Consider the following 21,559-nt stretch of genomic DNA (forward strand, 5'->3'; position numbering starts at 1 on the left):
TGAGAAGGGTGGTGCATTTTGGAGGGGGGTGGGCCATAGGAAGGCTGTGGAGGAGCTGTTGTTACAGCCCTGGGAACCTGCACACAGGTGAGGTACCTTGTGGATGCAATCCACTGCTACAAAGGGCCATCAGCTTGAAATAGGTGGACATAGACTGGTTTATGCTGCTTTGTTCAGGAGTGAGGTATCCTCTCTGATGTTGAAAGACACAAGGTAAGCCTATTATAGGAAAACCACAGTGCAACCCTGTTTAATTTCTCATGTGAAAAGGTAACTCTCAGTTTATAGTTTTGTGTTCAACTTCGAGGAACTCTAGATTCAAAAGCAGAATTAGTGCATACCAGGTTGTGTTCAATGGCATCTTAGTGAAAACAGTCAGTCATGCCTATGAGTTTTGAATGTGACTCCTTAACAATTGTTTTCCAGGAATCTCACACTTGAATAGAGTAAAGGGAGAACAATATCAATATTTCTAGCATTCTGAAATCTCTTAAAATTCTTAAGACTTTTTAACTAACTCTGAGGAGAAAACCCAAGTAACTTCTTTTTTCTTTTTTAGTAAACTATTTCTCAATCTGGTTGCATAAAGATGATCTGTATAGTCCTTTCTAGAATTAAAGGTTCTGTATAAAAGTGAATGCATGAAATTTAGTGCTTTCCTCATAAATGACACTACTGTTTAAACAGACATTGTATTTGAGAAGATGAAACTTTTCTTTAGCAGTACTTGCAATGGAGTCACAGGTATTTCTACATGTGATGGATTCAGATTAAGAGTAGTGATTTCAAAGGAATAAAAGGTATTTTTTGTAGTGGAACAAATATTCCTGTTGTATGAGCGTGACCTGAAGCCTCCCATTGCTGCGTTTGCATGTTCAGAGAAAATTAACACTTTTATATTTCGTGTTTTGTTGCTTATAATGTGAAGCTGAGTTACTGCTGTACTGTTGGTGTGGCTCCAAAGTTTTTGAAATGCTAGCAATGATCCAGATTATCTTGAGTGTCACAGTTAACAAAGTGAATTTATTCCAGTATTATCTAAGAATAATTTTTATAAGTTGAGTTAGTGTTTGGGGTACAGTCAGGCTTCCTGAAATGTGAGTGTCCTTTGGCTGATTTATAGTTTTGCATCATTTAAGTAGCAAAATCTGAGCAATGCAGACGAGAACTCTTGAAGGAAAGCAAATATTATAGCATTTCAATAACCTTGTAGCTATTTGAAGCAGTCTGTTAGTAAATTATGCTTATTTTCATATTTAGATATGCTTCTTATATATTAGTAGATATTCATACCACTCTACACACAGAAATACTGACAGAGAAAAATTGGAAGCAAGCCCAGGTTTTTCTGTTCCCTATCTAGTGGCCTACTCATGAATGTATTTATATTGGTCCTTTCCATCTTCAGTTTAGATATGGCTTTCAGCATAACAGAGGTCATAAAATATAACCCAGTAATTACTACAGCTTTTCCTAAAAATACAAGGCTTAACTGGAACTCATTCAGAAATATGTTGTCAATTTGAAAACACAGAATGAAGTGTTGGGATAAATTTGTCCCAGAAGATTTTGCTATTGTAATGCCTATTGCTGTAGTAATCCATTTTTAGATGCCTGGCTCAGAACTGAATGCAGAGCCATGTGTGGAGCAGAGCCAACAGGGAATACTGAAAAGGGATGCCTTTTCAAAAGTACCTAAAACAGGCTGCAGAAATCTGCTTCTGTCGAGTCAGGATTTGCGTCTAAAAATGATCTCCTGGAGTTGGTGCTGGTGTTTCTGCTCTCAAAGAGCAGATAGAGGGTTGCTGTGTTTGTGCAGTAGTTCATTGCCTCAAACAGTCACTGGAAATAGAGGAGGTGGGTGTTCCAGGCCATCACCAGCCAGCAGTCAGAGAATCATTTCTATGACCTGACTGTAAGGCTGTGGGCTGCTCTTGTCATTTGCTGTCATAGCTGTGGCTCTGCTGCTATTGTAGAGAAAAAAGGTTTCTTGATCTCAAAAAACTTGGTGCAAAAATGACCTGTGACCTCAGCTGCTGTCCTGGGAGACAGAAAATGGGGATGGCTTTTCTAATCTCTGCACCGAGTGATGTCCAAGCCTTTAATCCACTTGTAACGTTGTAATGTGTAGCTCACAAATGGCCCTTCAAGTTACAATAAAAAATTTTGTCTCTCTCCCTAGAAATATAATAAAAATAGGTTACAAAATTTTACTTTGCTTAGGTCTAATTAGTCCTGAAGTTTTCACTGTTCTACAGGAAACTTTAGCAGAAGAATGTTTACTTTTGCATTCATGCATGTATTTATGTAAGACTTAAACACTGAAGCCATTAACTCTGTTTAGACTTCATTAAATTTTGAATGTGTCAAAGTTTCTTTGTGTATCAACAGGAATTTATTTGGGTTTGGATTTAAATGTCAGTAAAAAGCAGTTGTTTTCTGTTTTGTTTTTATTTTTGGAGAGGGGTGGGTGGCTGGGAGGAACAAGTATAGTTTTCTCATTTCTAGACAATCCTCATTTCTAGACAATTTCAGTCACAGTTGAACTTTTGGATGTGGATCTCGAGTCTTCCAATGGTTAATCCTTTTCACCTGGTTTTATGAATCTATTAAAAATAATGCATCGACTTGAGCTGTGATAAATTTAAGGGCCACTTAAGGTTGTTTTGTCTTTGTCTATTAAAGCGGCCTCAGAGTCTTGTACTTTTATCGGTACTTGTAGATTTTGATTTAATAGTCTTTTAGAAGTTGTTCAGTAAAGCAAATAGAGCTGTCATCACTGCAAAGCATATTTCCCAGACCACAGTTTGTTCTGGAGCTCTTCTCTGAATGCAATGTAGTTCTCCATTTTTTTGCCTCCCTTGTGTGGATTAGGACTGGTGCCAAAGAATGAAGTCTGAGAGTTAATCATAAACTGGTGTGGTTTTGTTAATGCTTCCTGCTTGGTAAGGTTCTGGTCAAAAATGAACATAATCTTACAAAGGCTGTATGAAAAAACATCCCTGCACTCCGTTTCCCAGTTCCCCCTTAAGGGGGAATGTTCTCTCTTTAGGTAGGACCTTGCATTCAGCTGTGATGAATTGTGATGCATATATCTTCCTTAAAGTTGTCTTGCTACATAGTGTCCATCAATGGTAAATAACAATTTCATACAAATCAATGTTATTTATAATCTGAAAGCTCTATTAGAAAGACTTTATTCCCGTGTAATGATTAAAGTAATGGATTGTATGGACTCAAGTATCAGTTGTTATAGGATGCCAATAGAATTACTAGTTGATACTTCATCATAAATACAATTTATTATAACCCGCCTGTATTTTAATGCATACTATTACTTGGACCAGTCAATTCTGGTGCTGCTCTGAAAGTAAGATCTGCTCGTGGGTTTTCAGTCATGTGCTAATGTCTTTCAACCTTGAAATACAACCTCTTTTTGTTCTGATGTAATTGCAAATTCTTGTAGTTCTAATTTTGTAGGAATTTAACTAATGAAGCATGACCATGTTTCTTTACTGAAAATTTCTTCCAAACAATTTCAAAACTGAAGCATTAAGTGGTTTTTTTCTAGGTTCACTGAGGGGGTGGGGAGTGCATTTGAAGTCTACTAAACTATTATTTATTTAGTGAATATAGGTAATCTTCTTTTAATGTTTTAAGTGTGGTTATAATAAATATATAAACTCTTAATTGATCCTCCCCCTGAAAGGAAAATGTCAAGTGCCCTATTTCCCCCTGCCTTTCAGCAATTAAAACACACACTGAGAGGTGGGATTTGATTCCTGACAGCATACCTATCATATGTGAGGTGTTAGTTCAGGTAATGATATTAAATTTAGAAGTTCCCATCTCTGATTACCTCCCCGTTTGTGTTAGCGTAGCTGTGGATCCGTACAGCAAGACACTGAAACAATCTTGTTCAAAAGTAATCCTCCAGGAACAGGATTACTTCTTTTCTTGAACATGGTCTAAATAACTCTGACTGGCTTTCTGAATGGAAGTTTTCAAGGTTTCAGTTGTATCTCTGCACAGTTCAAGTGATAAGGGCATACCTGTTCTGCAGTGCTCTGCTTCTGAAATGTGCTGCTGTAATCTGCCCTTGCTCTGCTGTACACTGACAGCAGGGTAGGGTGTTCCAAAGCAGTCATGGAAAGAACAGAGTGACTTCCTGAAGCTGGTTATCCTAAGCTGTTCCTGGAACACTAAGAGCGAGACTGTCTTAGAAAATCCATTTCATGTTCTTGGGGAGGGAAACGTCAGACTTAGAGAAACAAAAAGTGTTGAGTTGAAATGTTCTGGTGTTAATCTGACTTGAAGCTAAAGGAAAAATACTTCCTCACTTAAGAAAAAGGTTTGAGTGACATGTAATAAAAACTGATGCTAGTGTAGTGCTGGTTATGTCTGTTAAATTTTTAACCAGGTTGGTCAACATCTGTGTTCAGCCTGCAGCATCTTCCCAATGGAAGCTCAGTCTTTTAGCTCTAGGATAGGCTTAGTCAATGATTTATGGAAGCTCCCATAAGGAGAAAAGTCATGAGGCAAAACACAGACAGCCTTTCATGCTGTAAAAAAGAAGATAGGAAGTAAGAGCGACCTATTTTTTGAAGTGACGTTTCAAAGCCTTTGCTGTTGGATTTTCTTTTTTTAATTATTATTATAACAATTCATGTTAGTAAAGTTGAAAAGGCTTTCAAAACCTTTTAGTTTATTGCTACTTATTTTCAACTATGGTTGATCTTACTTGAAGTCACAGATTAGAGGAGAGCATTAATGCTATAGTTATTTTGAAATATAAAGCCATCTGCATCAACTAACAAATATATGCATACTGGTGTGAGGTAGCCACAGTAAATCAATGGAACTGGCAGTAACTTTTATGCTCACTAGTATTTGACAAGTGTGAGTACAAGTTGGAGGACTCTGTCAGACACCCACTGCAAGTGTGCTGGAACATTGATTGGTTTCAATGCCTTGTTTGCAAAGTAAAGAAAAAAGGCTGATAGTATATTGGTTTCCAAAAAATGTAAACTGCTGCAAGAACATGTATTTACAATTGTAGGCATGGGCTGACATGGTTCCTAGATGTAAAGCTTTATGCAAATTAATAAACTCAAATAATTATGGCATCTTAATTTGTTGTTATAGTGTAACTGCATATTTTGACTTGGACGTTGCTAAACTGAAGTTCAGTGACTGCTGGAAATCTGGAAGGGGAAGGTCTTTCCATAAGAGTATTAAATTGTTTCTAGCTGACCACTTCCTTGGAGCCTTTAAGAAGCTGATGTTTTGCATAATTTTTCAAAGGCTCCAGGTAACCTGGTATTTTTCTTAACTTTCCTTGTTCCCATTTGCCATCAAATGACTTTAGAAAGAGGATGGAGAAAGCATAGGAAGAACTAAACCCTCCCTTGCCCCAAACAAGAAGAACTTTGTGTCCGTTCACTCTGCTGTGAACCTTCTCTGCGTTTTCTTCTTCGTCATCTGGACATCAAATTGCTGAAATTAAGTGTATTAAATGCCCTCCCGTGTGATATATCTGCTAACACACGTGACCTAAGTGACTCCACGAAGTTTTTTGTCTGAGTCAACCAGAAGCAACACTGGACGCTGAATCCATCCCAGTGTTAATGAAAGCACAGAGTCAAGTCTAAAACTGCCGCAGTAGGCAAGCATTTGTGATGAAACATGCTGCCACTGGGAGGAATGCTGGTGTCAGGATGTTGAATGCAATTGCTAAATATTTTCTAAGTAATCAATGGCAAAATTGAGTTACAGTCTGCTTTAAATTGTTTCCAGAAGAATTTAAATTTGCAAACTTAGTACTACAAACTGCTGCTTTTAATAACACTCAAGTTCTTGAAAATTCAATGCTAAAATGACTTATTACAAGTGAGTTAGCTGTCTGAAATTAAATTAGGTGATAAACAATTCGTTTCTCTGCAGTAAATTGGCATTCATGACAACTAGTTCTAGTATGTACCTGAACCCATTATTTTTGGCACTTCATAAAGTGGCAATTGATAGCAACTTGTATTGACAGACTCTTATTGAATATAATTCTCAACAGAAACTAGCTAATCAATTAATTAATCATAGTCTTACTCAAGTTTGTTTTTATGTTGCTCCATCATTCAGAAAATTAACTGTTAACATTGTTTACAATTAATATAACTTAAACATTTTAGTTTTCACTGGCTGAATTACCAAGCTTAGACTAATTAAGCATTAAAGCTTTCTGAATTACTAGCAAAACTGAAAATTATGTATGCTAAATTGAAGAACACACAACAAAACCTGATTCTATAATACATATCATTTTGCAGTATTTCAAAACAGAATGTTTAGTCTCGCATTTCCTCTTGAAAGCTGCTTGGGTGCACGTGGAAAGTCCTAGCTACTTCTGAAGAGACTTGAGGGAGTGATAGTCAGGAGTATTATGATGAAAAGCAGCATCAAATCATGTTCTTCTGAGGCTATCTAATAAATATTTACATCTCCCCTCACATTTAAATAAGGCTTTCTTAAAATTCAGAGTTGCAAAGAAGCAACTCCATCCTCCTGGCAGGCCGTTGTGGACAGATGCTCTAAGTGCAAGGCTGGAGTGGCTGTGCAGAGAATGCCAAGATTCATCAGTTTGGGTCAAAAGGGCTTCCCTGGAGAACAAGGGTCTGCTGGCCTGTCTCTGACTGCAGTAGCAGAGCCTACATGAAGTACTTTGATTTGTGTTGACAAAAATTCAGTTACATAATATTAAAACCTTAAATTCCATTAAATGAACTCTTGTCTCAATAAACAGGAATCCTGGCCCAGAGCCCTGCTTTGCCCATTTAAACCCAGCATTTCTCTGGCAAATGAGGAGAATGACCCTGATCACCTTTGTTTAAATAAATAGTGGGAATGCTGCATGTAGAATGTGCACAATGCCAAGTAATCTGTTAATATTGGCAAACTTGTTTGCCAACTCACACTTAGGAAAATATTTTGAAGTGCATATTTAAATTGTATTTTACTTGCACATTGAAAAACTTGTCTTTCATTTTCTATCATTGCTGGGTAGAATAAAACCAGCCAGCCATTCTGTGCCTTGGATTTTGTTTGCCAAGTGATAGTTTTCATAGAGTAAGGATAAATTAACTTTCCATTAATACATTAGCATATCGAGGAAGTATAATTATTGCTTTTTAAAGATAATAAAAGTTTTTTGAGTTCTTTTCCTTTTTTTCTTCTAATAGTTGAGAAAATTTTTAATATTATGACCAAAGACAATCCTTTCCTGAGTCTATTCCCAGAGACAGATGTGATAGGAGACCTTTGGCATGAACTGAATCAGTAGCAATGGCCATCTTCTAAAAGAACAAATTCTCTGTTTTCCTCTCTGTTCATCTTTTTCATTGAGATTCATATTGTCACTGTATATAATTTGGATGTTTTTTTTCTTTGAGCCCTGAAGCTGAAAATCTGAAAAAAAAAAATTAATTTCTGAGTCTTCTATGGATCAAAGTTACTAATATGTAAGAAGGTTTTTTTCTGGGTTCTCAAGCACCCAAACCCAATAAGGACAAAAAGCATCAGAAGCAAATTAATCTGAATTGAATGCCTTTTGTCTTCCTTTCTCTGTGTGCAATCTGACTTAGAGTTCAGATGGCCTTTTCTTTTTGTCAGATATCTTAATAATATTAAATGTATGTGCCTGACCACTACAGTCAAAAAACTCTTTTTACCAACTTTAAACTTCCAAGACACAAATCATATCTAAGCATCACCTCCTGGTAATCTGAACAGTGTTATTAAAATAAACTGTTTACACACTCAGAAAAATATTCAGAGATGACAATTAATTGTATCAACACAATAATAAATAATCCAAAGAGAAAGTTTAAAATAATGGACACTCTCTTTTTAAAAAGGTCACTATAAATAGTTTTACAGTGAAAACAAAGGAATCTTACAGTCGGAAAACTCATGCAGAAATTACCAGGGGAGAAAGGAAACAGGAGTGGTGAAGTTCAATTCCCACATGTTACCCCCTGTTCTAATGAATCAATGGAGCAGAGCACCAAGGAGCCTAGGGGAGTGTGCTGCACTGATGGATTTTGGAGCTGCTGGTATTTGGTGGGTCCATGGCTGGCAGAGATTCATGGCCAAAGCTGGGTGTCAGGCGGGTTGCTCTGGGTGTTGCAGTGCAGTAAGCAGTGACTTGCCCGAGGTCTGTGTGTTCAGTTGGAATTCTTCTCATTGTTGGGGGACAGAAGGATAAAAGAAATTCATGGCAAGTGTGTCCTCTCAAAGTAGGTCATGATCTAGTTGATATTGACAACTTTTAGGAAGATAAAGGTTATGAACTCTCTGTCAGAAGCAGCTGAATCTGCATGTCCAGTTTCTGTGCATCTTGTGGCAAATAGGCTGTATTTGCCACAACCCTCTGGCCCCGCCTCCATTTCACGTGTTTTTTTTCTGAAAGGAAAGGTTTGTGTGTCTGTCTGAAAGTGCCTGAGTCTGAAAGTGTGACAGTGATTGGCACCTAAAGCATCTGCTTAATTCTTGGGTGGAATGAATTCTGTGGAACTAATTTTGCACCTCAACATCCATTTGCATGGGTAGGCATGGGGTGTTCCCTGTCACACCAGAGATGACTTTGCTTGTTGAAATTGCTGTTTCTGGGAGAGCTCTAGAATTAAAAGCTAATACTGGGGTTGCCTAAGTGGCAATCAGGAGAGTTATATGTTATAATTAGGTCCATAAGTAACATTTGAGTACAATCCCAGTTACCTCTGTTTTTCTTCATCAGTTTGCGCTGAGTGTCTGTATTTGAAAGCTAATAAGATAATTTTCATTTTATGAGTCATGGTTTCAAGGAGGTGTAAGGTACACAGAATTCATCTAAATGCCTGCTTTCTTCTTGTAGAACTAGGTGGAAGAGAAGCTGGAAGGAAGACTGGAGCTCTGGCTGTGTATCAGAGCAAGAGGTGATGTGGTAGTTGAGGTGTCTCAGAAGGAATATCCCAGATACCTCTTTTCTTTGTTATTTCCTTACCTTAGAAACAATCAAAGATTATCTCAATCATTTCCACTGTCTACTATATAAAGATGAGAGATGTCAGGCATCTCACTGATATTATTAATATAATATTAAGGTAGAGGATTTTTTATTTTTCTAGTAGATAGTGTAATTTAAATTGGAATCTGACCTCTGGGGATAGAGGAGGGCTAACATGAAATGCTACTACAAAATTTCTGGTGCATACTTTTTTCAGACCTCTTTTAACACAGGAGAGCTAGGATGTGATAAATCAGTTTAGAAACCAAAGAAGTTGATTGGGATGCTCAATTTTACTATAATAGCCTAATCTAAAACATTCACTCCTTTTCAGCTTCTCTATACTCTTCTGAAATTGTTCCCAACAAGAACAATCTCTAAAAATGGGGCATTTGAGACAAGTTAATGACGCTATAGCTACTCAAGATAACCATTGCCTAAGAGTAGCATTTGCTGCCTAAGCAAAAGGCTGGGTACACTGAATAGTATCCAAGGTGTTCTCTAGCAACTTGGAGAGACTTGAAAAGAAGGATGTATTTGCCATTTGAAATGCTGTGCAGTTTGGCAAAACCACAGGTTTAAAAAACCCACTACTTCAAGGTAAAAAGAAATGCAAAGTGAAAGAGAGGTTAACCTAGTTTTCAAGTTCACTTCTGCTTAGATATTGTATCAGTTTAAAATCCAGGAATAGGGAGTTTCCTTATTCTGACTTAATTTCGCTTTCAACGTTAATTCTTTGATATTTTTATCAATGCTTATTCCACTGAGTTTGTTCAAAGACAATCTCATTACATCTCTTCCCTCGTTCTCTGCCAAAACTTTTCATGCAATTAATTGCTTGCCTTTAAGTTACCAGCTGTGGTGGTACAGTGCTGTAGTGAAATATGTATCCTGCATAACTTAACTTGCTGTGAAAGTTTGACTTACCCTGTTGATAAATTAGATTTAAGTGCTCAGTGTGACCATTAGCAATTTCTCTGTAATTATGTGAAAAGTTAAAACAACATGAGAAAGGAGGCTTTTTATTATTTCAAGAGAGGTTTGCGTTTGAAAGGGAACTGCTGAAAACAGGATTTCTCTGCTGAACTAAAAAGAAAAATGAAAATATTTTTCCCCCAGTCCATTTCTGTTGTTTGCCAACACTGTAATCACTTCAATATTTAACTGAATCTTGTATTCTTTTTGGAAGGGAAGGGAAATGTGTCTGCATATGAGACAAACTGGTTGGGGTTTTGTTGTGGGGTTTTTTTTTTTTTTTTTTTTTTTGCTTTGTTTTGGTTTTGTTGTTGTTTTTTAAGAACTTTATAGTCTGAACTTGAGAAGGCAAATGCTGTCAACTTAGACCATTATATGGCTCCTCCAGTAGGTGACCTAACCCAATTCCAGCCTGCCAATGAGAGGATACATCCCTGACATGTTCTCTGGCACAATTTTGCCCATCTTTACCCTTTGCCAAGTCTCAATTCTACTTTGGGAGAGGAAGCAGCAGTATTGGAATGTCTTTGCAAGTCTCTTTTGTCTTGGCAAAGAGGCTCAGTTGACTCCATTAGTGATAAACATTAGAACACTGTGTGCTCTTTACTGCAGAAGCTTTTGGCCTTCAAGGTTACCCATGTATTTCTAATCAATTTAGAAAAATTGAAAGAATCAGGAAAAGCCATATATATTGCATGCAGAGATGACATCATAAGCTATTGTGTCTTTTATTTATTAGGGTATTTGAAATTGTGTTTCAAAGCCACAAAACTTGCTGCCATTTTTCATTCACTCGTAAATTAGTCTGTGCAAATAAAGCAGTTGGGGGGAAGCAACTTAGTGGGCAGGGGAAAATCTAGCTAAAGTGACTTCTTTTTGAAAAAAAAAGTACTATTTACTGGCAACAAAGCTGAAATTTTAAATTTTTTTTTCTTAATTTTGTGTGAAGATTTGTGAGGCACATAGTCTACTTCCTAGAGAGTTGGCACTGGGAGCAGTTAGACTGGTAACTGGGAGAAGGCAATGAATAAGAATAACATTGAGAGCAGTAGATTATCTTAATGAAAACATATGCAGGGATAAGAAAATTTAAATCTTCTACTTTGAATTATACTACTGCTGGCAAGCTGTTACTGACCCCCTACTAAGTGAAAATGTTGCTGCCTGGTGTTATATACCCCTTCCTGAGCAGACCTGCCTGTTCAGGATGAAAGGATAGGCAGTCACAATGAAGTTTGCAACACTTTCTTTATTTCCATCACCTTGTTTTATTTCATGTTCATTAGTCCAACCAGAATCTGGCAGCAAATTTTCACCTGATTTGAATGAAGAATGATTTCCCTCCCACTCCAAGAGTGCTATATAAGCATAGACGTTTTCAAGCAGTAATATTATCAGAGTGTAGGACTACTTTCTTCTTCCTTTATATTGTGTGACCTTTCATTGCCATGCCAGTATAATTAATGTTGCATAATTGCATCCCACTGCTGACAAAAAGCTGCAGAGTTGTTTTCTTTTGTTAGTTGGAGCCAATTATCTGTAAAGTCACCTTTTTTAATTTTCTACAATCAATCATCACCAATGTACATTAAAAAAAAAGAAAAGCTATTTCATCGACATGTGGATTTCCCTCACCCCACAGTTGTGTGCATAAATACAGCACTGTCCTTTCTGTCATGATTTTTTCCCTTAAGAAAACACTAACTGACAAAGACTCGCTGGAGCTGGATATCAAGCTTCCTGGGTAAACTTTGCAAATTTGAAATTTGAAATTTATCATTAGGTTAGTTCCTTTCTCCATGGGGAAAAGCGTGCAAGTAGTGCTGTAGTGCATGGGTTGCATGTGCTGTGCTGCTGCCTGAAGGTTAGAAGGGACCCCCTGAAGGTCAGGAGCATGGGGGGAGCTGAGCAATCCCTGGCTGCTCTGTGGGCCACAGACCTGCAGTGGCTGCCTGTCCCTGTCTGCATCTACTGACTCTAATTTTTGATGGAAATGTAAATTTCTTCTGAATGTCAAGATTTGACTTTTCCTTTACACTAATACACATCAAACCTGTCTAATCAAGACACACTTAACACTTTCTGTTCTAAAAATCTTAGTGTAAGAGGAGGAAAAAGTATTCCTTTTTTTGCATGGTATTCCTTTTATATCAGAGTTTACTTGTAAACTGTTATTCTTAACAGATCATCTTGACTTTCTGAGTTGGTTTCATTTACACCCAGTTTAAAAAAAAAAAAATCACAATTTTATTTAAGTCGGTAGGTAATTGTAACTCTAATGTTGTTGACATCCTTCCTAGCTGTACATATGTATAAGATTTGGCAACTTTTTCCCTTCAAAAACAGCATTTCTCTTTAGTCATTTCAGTGTTGTCTGTTAGAAGATAAAGAGCTGAAAAGAAAAAACTACAGATAAAGAAAAAACTTGGACTCTAGAAAAGTTGGGCATTACTAGAGCTGGATGCTTTGTTATAAGAGGTATTTTAAAAACAATTCTGTATGGGTAGTTTGTGCTGTGCAAAATGTAGAATGCCTTCAAGTACAGCTTCAGAAATGTTAGATCTTGATGAAAGTGTTGGAAAGACTTCTACAGTCGCTGTCAGTCAGTCTGTGACCCGCTCAGCTTCTAAGCAGAGTAGTGATCACAACTGAGCATCCATCCTTGAGATGAATACAGTAAATTCAGGAGGGAGATGTGATCTAGTGAGGAAATGTGGTACTTTGCTCTTCTCAAATAAAACTGAGCAATATAATCTGACTATAAGTAAGATCTATACCCCTCAGCAGAAGAACACATCAAAGCTTTTTATGGCTAGTACAGTTAATTGGACAATTCTAAAAATCTGTATATCAATCAACAGGAAAGAGTCTCCTTTAACTATGTAATAAGTAGTGAAACGCATAAGTTCAGGTATCTAATCCTCTGTAAAACATTTGTAGGCTCCTCAACTAGTGAAAAAATCTTAATAGAAGTTCATTTAACCAACAGAGCACTAGAGTGTTTAAATTACTCATCGCATGGGAGCAGTAAGAGGACTGCCATTATCAGTCTGGCTGCAAAACTGCTTGCATGCTTTCCTTCATTTCCTCTTCCCATACCTTTCTAACACTTGGATGGGTATTGCATAGCACGTGCACTTGTGAGTCATGTTATGAGTACAGAGAGCAGAGCAGTGTCTGGCAGTTCAGTAACACAAACTGTGCAAATAATGTCACTTTGCGGTGCTGCGGCATCTTGTGAGAGGGTAATCAAAGCCTCTTCCTCCTGCTGCTCTTAAATATGACAATGGGCAAATGTCCCAATGCTGAAAATACTCAAGTCAAAGCAGGGCCTTAGAACAGGTCAATTATTTCAATTATCTGGAATTCATGATGAAAAACAGCAGCAGCTCTCAGGAAACATGCGCGAGTCTGGCAACTGCGTGATCAGTTATGACAGTCACTGCCAAATAACGTGTCCCATCAGGTCTTGCAAGGGGAAAGCTTGAAACAGGTGGAATATTTTAGTTACCTATGCTCCATGACAGCACAGCTCTCAAGAGATCTAACAGGCTGCCAATTGCTTGATTAAGTATGACATCACTGGCAAATATCACAAGGTAGTAAGTAATGACAGCATAGCCAGAAAGCAGTGCATGGAGCAGATGGATTGCTTCAATTATTTGGGACCCTTGATGAATAAGAACTTCAACTGCCATCAGCAGATCCCATGGCAGGCAAGTAATAACTGCACTGCTATTGACATCACTTTAAAATCTGGTGTGGCTTAAGTATTTCAACAGCTGTAAAGCTCAGATTTGTCTTAGCACTGGCTTGACCTACAGCTGGCATCAGTGCTGAGAGGGGAACACTGAGAAAATTGTTTGTGAGTGCTTCCAAGCACTTCATGGCATTTCACAGTTTGTTTTCACACTGCAAGGGGAACATTGACCCAGCCCCAAACTTGCTGTTGGCACCTTTGGATTTTTTTTTTTTTTTTTAATTTTGTTTTTTGTACTGCATTTTTCAGGAGTCAGCTGGGGAAAACTGAGAACTACTTACTGTCAGTGCCAGTACAGAAAGCAATAGCTTAGATCTGTTTATGAATAAATTTAGGAAGGCCTCAGCATCCAGAAAATGATCCTTAATTGCATAATATACTAGGTCTAATATCCAATAAACCTGAAATTTGTTGGGGGAAAAATGACATAAAAGAGTGCACCCTCATTTTGCCTTCAGTCTTCTTCCAGCCTGCTGCTCACACAGTCATCTTTAATTTCTCTTTTTACCCTTGTCTTGATGTTAAAACAAGCTTGTGATTTTTTGCTTTTACAAGAAGATACACTGTGACTATCCCCTTTCAGATAAAAGTTTTTTATTGACTCTAATGCACAGAAAACTAGTTTATACATGAAAACCTAAAGAAAAAAGGACACTAAAGAATTAATGAACTTGAGACAACTGGGGTTGTTGTTTTCTACAAACCAAATCCCATCAGAGTTTTACCAGATTTAAAATCTGATATCTGCTTTGGTCAGGCCTTGAAGGCAAAATAGAGAGTGAACAGGAAGCTTCTGTTTGAGCTAATAGTTTGTTAACATCTTTCAAAAAGTTAATGTTATAAAGTATTTGATTTCTGAACCTTTCAGTGTCTTTAAATTCACCTCAGCACAGAATTGATAGAGAAATATTTTCTGTAAGTAATTAGCCCAGTTATGCAAACATAGCATAATGGGTATCATTTATGTTAGAAGATGGATTTCAAGGAGTTTATAATCAAAATTTTAATCCTTTCTACTCTTACACTGAAAAAGTAGATAGAACCATAAAAGAAGAATCCTGAGGGCAATTTAACTGTATTAATTCCAGAACTATATAAAACACAGCAATAAAAGGTGAAGACTGGGGGGAGGGGGGAAGAAAAAACAACCTCTTTTGCTTCCCCCTCATCTTTCTTTGAAATAATTAATTAGGAGTATTAATTACACTCCATCCAAGGAAAAAGTAATCCTCATTAATATCCTTTATCTAACCTGTTCATTTCCCATTGCAGGGGAAATGGCTTCTACTTTGAGATCAAGAAATGACTTTTGATAGGAACAAATATCACAAACTGATGCAGAAATTTGAGCTTCTTCTCTGTTTGGTGCTGGTTTGAAATCTGCAAAGTACCAAACACTTGTCACTGCTGGTCATTCCCATTCAAAATTGCATAAAAGTTAGGAGATGATCTTTTTGTCTGCTTTTACAACTTCAGTGTAATGACTGACATTTTAATGGCATTAATGTGGTCAGTGTTTGAAATCAGCTTTCCTTTTTTTTTGTCTTCCCTTCCTTTAATATTCTGATTGTACAGTATATACTGTTAACTCAAAATAGTTCATACTCAGGTATGGATTTAAGTGTTACCCAGTCTGCTCCTCTATTCACATCAGGTTTATGTCTGCCCTGTGAGTCAGAATGCTAGAAGTTATACACCTATAGCCTAAAAATCAAAGACTTTAAAATATTAGGGTTGAATTATACCCTTTCTCACTTGTGATTCACTTAGCTAAGACAGGAACATGTTTCATGCTTCTCTTGTAACCATCAAACTTAAAATTTGCTTTGGAGTGAGTTTTTTTAATGGATGTCCTTCAAAAGTTGCCAATACAGTAGTAATAAAATTAATTATTTCAATTATTGTAATAAAATAATGAAAATTGACAGCACTGCTTTTAAGGAGAAGGGTTTTTTGGGTTTTATGTTTTGTTACTGGTTGTTTGGGGGTTTTTGCTCCAGTTTTGTCTTTTCATACCATTAGAACAAGGCAGAAACAGTTTGTGTTCTAGAAACAGTTTGTGACCAAGTTGTTTGGCAGGGTCTTGCAATAGCAGAAGCTTGGTAACAAAAAAAAAAAAATTAATAAAATTACATTTGCTTTAGGTGAAAGAGGGATATGAAGAGAAGTAAAGAACAAAAAAATAATAAAAACAAAGATCTGGAGGTGACTGTGGGGCAGTAGGCTGAAAAGGGGCAGCAGATTCAGAATGGGCAGAGAGATTCTGGAGACTGAAATAGAATTGTGAATGATGCAGAGGGAGAAAGGCTGAGATGAAAATAATAAAGGGGCTTGTGGAATTAAAAAGACAGGTAGCAGGGAGAGGCTACCTGTAGAGAAAAACCAAAGGAGATATTTGGATGGAAGGAAGAAAGGAAGAGATTAATAGATGGTTCAGGGAAAATATAAAAAAAGAAAAAGGGAAAAAACGAATTGGAAAACTTCACATATATTTTATAAAAGGAGATGGAGACACTTCAGTGAGTGAGATGATGTGGAATAACGATGGGCAGCTTAAAGAATGGGATTTCTTTGAAATCCAGATTCACTGACACGTTTGGGGTTTTTTTAGGCAATCAGAAGTTACAATTGCAGGGTTTTTTTGCTTTGTGTTATAAACTGTTCTATAGCATTATCATGCACCATTAAGTAACTGTCTTGTTTCCACAGAGAGGAAACTTTGCTTCTCCCTACTCCAATAAAGCAATTTAGGTGGATACAGAACCTCCTCATATTCTAGAGTCTGTGTAGTATAATACACAGATAAAAATTGTGATATAAGATCCTATCACCTTAGAAATGTTCTCCCAGGAAAGCTAGCAGGTAGTCTTCTAGACAGCTGTCAGCACAGGAGAAAAATATTGTGTTTCTATGTCTAGTTTTCCAGAAAGCCTATTTCACCTTGGAAACCTTTATCTATAGAGCTGACCAAAACTAGAAACTCAAAAACTATAGAAAAGCTGTTTCAGTGTGCTGTGGTTTTAATTGAAATATCTCTAAATCCATTTTACACCTTTGACACAATGCTGTCATACAGTGGTCCTAGAGATAAAACCATTGAAGATTGTATTTGAAGGAATGAAGATAGTTTTTATTGGTGTTCTTTTAGGATCGGCCACAAGGACTGAATAATGCTCCCAAAGAAATACGTTTGGATGAAGATGACTGAACATGCAGATCCAAAGGCCTTTTAGGATATGGTGAACCTTTGGCCTTGGATGAAGAATGTTCTTGGATGAAAGAACCCCAGCTGAAAGACTTTGTCTTTGCCTTTTGCCTTGAGAAATGCAAAGATATGAAAGACATAAAGGAAACAAAGATTTGCAGCCGAATTCTTGCAGGGTGCGGTGACAGTGGCTGACAGTGGCACGCAGCCAGCCTGCCTCAGTACTGTGGAATGTCACATGCTTGTACCCCTCACAAGTCTCCTATGGCTCCCCAAAAACCTCACACACATTGTTTTATATTTTTCTGCTTTCTATTTGCAAATTAGATTAGCCAGTTTTAATTGCATCGTTTCTGCAGTGATGTTAGCCCCCCTGGGATTTGTGTGTGTCGTGTGCAGTTCAAAAGGTAAATGCAGAAAATCCTTATTATGCTTGGTTCATCAGATCATAATACCTGCAACTGAACAGGCAGCTAAGTAATAATCTTAGCTTTTCTTCATGGTTAATGACTTGCCTAAGTTTCAAATGGCAAGAACTCCCTCACTGAGTCAAGGAACTGACATTCCCAGTATGGTCAGCCACGGCTGCCTGGGCACTCGAACGGATTTCTTACTCAAATGTGTTTAACTATGTTAAGTCAATAGGAGGATTTTTAGTGATTTTGTACATTTCCTTACTAAACGCTCAAGATACTTGAAACTTGGTTATACATTTAATTATTTCACTTCCTGAAGTGTCCTTATTTTCACTTTATAACAAGTTGTAGCTCTGCTGGACCAATTATGTCTAAAATCTTGGAATGACTTGAACCACAGAGTGCTAAGGTTGACCTTCAAAACACGTCTGTATACAGACACATCACCCAACCATGTCAGTTACCCAAGTAATTCTGCTAATGTGTCGAAAAACAATTACTACATACAGAGAAATACTGTACCAAAGTTAAAGGGCTTACTTTGCCTTTGTCTGTCCTTGAATCAATCCACATGGCAAGAGGTTTAGTGATTTTCACTGTCCTGGGTAGAATTATTAATTCTCCTGTTTCCATACCAACTCCCATGCTATTTTTGTGCCAAATGGGCTTGCTTAGTAGGTCTGCAAGAATTTACAGTATCTCTGTTCTAAAATGTGACCCCGAGCCTATGTAGTCACCACACTTCTCAAAGGACAGACCTGAACAGAAACTATTTAATCAAAGAATGCATCCTCCTCCGGGGTAGCTTAGGTGAGCCAAGATGAGGACATATTAATTTAATTCTCCAAAATGCCGTCTGCAAATTAAAGTTTTTCTTCACCGGCTCTTTTTTTCCTTGCCCTCCCACCTGGTCTAACTTTACAAATACAGTTCTAGAAGCTGTTTTGAGTCAAAAAGTAGACTTGATAATAGTGACACTGCCTCTTAACAACCCTTAGCTTTTGACCTGAAGGACTGGGAGACATGAGCCTATTGTCAATTATTGGGTTTGCTTGCTTGTCTTCTCTCCTTGCATCTCCCTGTATCTCTTCCTCTCCCCCTCTTTTCTGGCCTTAACTATTCACAAAAATTGTGCATGACTATTGGAAATGTCAGCTACTGTAGGGTCTCTTTGCCAGGCTGATTAATATAAAATAATCCTTATAGAGGTATATATGTGTGTGTTCATGTGTGCAAGTTGTTAATTTTAGCTGCTACCGACTTGTAAAAATGCATTGAGACCATTGGAATGTGTGTATACATAAAGCAAGCTACAACATCAGATTTCTAGATGCTGGACAGTCAAAATCCATTGTTTATCACTGGTTATTAATGTACTGATGTTGTTTTGTTACTAAACTAATAAAAGAAACCTTTACCAATGCTTTGCTATTGAGTAGTGTGTATGGCAAAGAGGTCCAGGGTGTTTCTCAAATAGGGGACAAAATGCCAGCAGATATGTCTGGCTTGACCAAAGCAACATCTTTTTACCTGGTAAAATCAGTCTGGTTAACTTGAACTATCTGTATGACTTCTCTCTACTGACCGCCGTTACATTTGAGCAGCATTTCTCATTTTACAAATTTCTTCCATTTCAGACAACATTTTTGTGTGGCTGTGCAGCTTCTCCTAAGATTGGGTCCGCTTCTATTTCTGTGCCAGCAGGGGAATATTTGCTGCTTTTACAGAGTTACTTTCCATGTGATTGTTCTAAACACTTTGCTGAAGATAACAAACCAGAAAGTTACGGGTATGTGGCTTTCAGTCCAGGTTACTGCTTTGTTCTTCCAATGCTAGAGCTACTGTGTTCTTTAAAGATCTGTTGCTGGTCCCAAGAGGTGAATAATAGTCAGATTAGATGACAAGATGCTTGCTTTTTTGTGTGTTTTTCAGATGTTCCCCTTACCCACTTTTTTCACCTTGTTTTAAGCATCAGTAGTACGGTTGTGTTGGTAAAATGTGGTGTGCATTCATCTCCTAAGTCACTTGTGTAGCTTCCTCTCCCTTTGATAGAAGTTCCCATGCTTATTTACTACTACTCTACCTAATTAAAAGCACTATAAATCCATAATATAATTTAACAGGAACTTTAGAGGGAGAATTTCTAAATAATCCTGTGTGTGAAGATTTCCCATGTATTTCCCTTTTGGGCACATGCTTAAAAGTTCTTTACTTCAATCAGCTCTAGTAGATCTACCTTCAAATAGAAAGGACATGGGAAAAAAACCACTTTTATTAGGTGTTCTTCTTGTCTTCTTTCTTTTTTCTTTTTTTTCTTTTTTTATCTTTTTTTTTGGGGGGGATAATAATCCCTTTTGACATCCTTTGTATCTGAACTTCTGTGTTTGACTCTTGTTTAGGAGGTAGAAAAATCCTACTTTGTATGCAAGATGAGACTCAGCTTTTGTTTAGAAACACTGAGCCAAACCTTAAGCAAATTTATATGGCGGCTTTCTTTTTGCTCCTGTTTTCTTCTGTTTGCTTTTGTTTGTCAAAGAAAAGCGTAAGGGGTGACATATCTACTCCACACAGAGTAGATGCTGGGTGTTGGGGATTCATTTATCATGAAGACACAACATAACAAGATCCTGAGGCTGAGCCTGAAAGTCAGAAAATTTGATCAGGAAAGATGATGCACATTTTCAGAAGCCAAAGTATTTTATTATTGGAATGCATCATTCTGGGAATATGATAGATTTTCCATTAGTGGAAGTCTTTGATCAAAACTGCATATCTTTCTAAAAGAGGAGCTGTCTCAAGAGCAAGCAGCTAAGACTGATACAAAAATTACTGAATGAGGGAAGTTTGCCCCTTTTCTTTATACAGGATGAGTCAGATATGAGTACCATAATACCACAAAGCAGTAGTATTGTAGAACAGTGAGATTAGACTTTTGCTACAGAAGTGGCAGTTGAAGAAAATTATTAAAATAGAGCCTAAAGCAACTACACCTCATGCTGCTGGCATCTGAGGATGTGTGTGAGAAATGTTACAGTTAACTTTGTTAAGGGTAACCTTGTGTCCATGCAATCTCAGTAATGTCTGATGAGGCAGACAGATGCCTTTGTGTAGGCAGAAGACTTGAAAAAAAAAAAAAAAATTGTAATTGCTTTTAGCTTCACAGGTCAGAACTATATGTTTACAGGGATGATGTTACTGTGGAATTTCTTTGGTGGCTAAAACACAAAGAAAGACTTGGGGTTTTAGGTCCTTTTCAGTCTGAAGGGTTTAACCCTAAGTGTCAGAAGAGGAACACAGCTCTTGTGGAAATATGTACATTGTATGGGTGTAATACAGTCTTATCTGGTGCTGGGACACTGTAGTTGCCAGTGGTCAGAAGTGCAGCAGGAGGAAACATCCTCATAGACTAGAAATGAGGGCACCAACCTCTGCTGGCAAGCAGATAGTAAGAGATTTTGCTTCTGGGACTATTTTTATTTCTTTTGGGTTTATTTTTTGGTGGAGTGGAGGCTGCTCCTCAGGCTAGTACTGGGCTGCACTTTTTCTGAAGTGACAGCTGAGTCCTAAAGCAGTGACACCCCTGCTCCAAAAAGGCTAAATTGCCTGGATTTCAACTGGATACATTCACAGTATTCCCACTAAGTAGAACTCTGCTATCATATGGCACATGTTACAGTATGAAGTCGCAGAATCATCTTTACCAATGCTGGACTACGAACACATTTGGCCCTGCATCAGCCTAATGGCTGACAAAAAAACTCCCTTTAGAAATGATGGGGATTTTGTTTTAAATTAGCCAAATTAGACAATTAATTTTGCAAACTGAGACATCTTATGAGTGTTTGTTTATGTATAAGCATAGTCTTCCCATTTTAGTATCTTATTCTTCATAGTTCTTGTTATTGGACATGGTTAATGAAAATCTTTAATAAATAATCTTAATATAAGTAATACAGAACTTGCCTTTGTCAGAAATTAGGCTATTTTGAAATTGTGTTTTTTACAGGCACCCTCATATAATTTCCAGTTGTTTTCCCAGTTTCAGAGATGTTCTAGAGGTGGTTTTGTGCTCTGGGTAGTAATTGTTTTTCATTCCTTGAACTCTGTGATGGTCACTCATCTCCCAGATCTTACTGTTCTTGGATCTTGGGGGTTTTTTGTGTGGT

General features: G+C 37.4%; 1 protein-coding gene across 6 annotated transcripts in view; it reads left to right on the forward strand.

Annotated features, from left to right (window-relative positions):
- The window catches only part of ATRNL1 (attractin like 1), a 522,221-nt gene that overhangs the window by 418,412 nt on the left and 82,250 nt on the right, over positions 1-21,559 (forward strand). For 2 of the 6 annotated variants that reach the window (XM_027884887.1, XM_027884889.1), the window contains one exon: positions 16,921-18,806. The exons of 3 other annotated variants lie outside the window; for them this stretch is intronic. In XM_027884887.1, coding sequence (XP_027740688.1) covers positions 16,921-16,980 — 60 coding nt within the window. In that variant the 3' untranslated portion in view covers positions 16,981-18,806. Of the gene's footprint in view, positions 1-8,905; positions 8,999-16,920; positions 18,807-21,559 lie in introns of those variants that run through there. One more of the 6 variants, XM_027884888.1, reaches the window with a different exon arrangement.

This window comes from Empidonax traillii, unplaced genomic scaffold (assembly GCF_003031625.1).
Source record: "Empidonax traillii isolate 1590-97213 ecotype Southwest subspecies unplaced genomic scaffold, ASM303162v1 scaffold156:size1289327, whole genome shotgun sequence".
NCBI classification, from domain to species: Eukaryota; Metazoa; Chordata; class Aves; order Passeriformes; family Tyrannidae; genus Empidonax; species Empidonax traillii.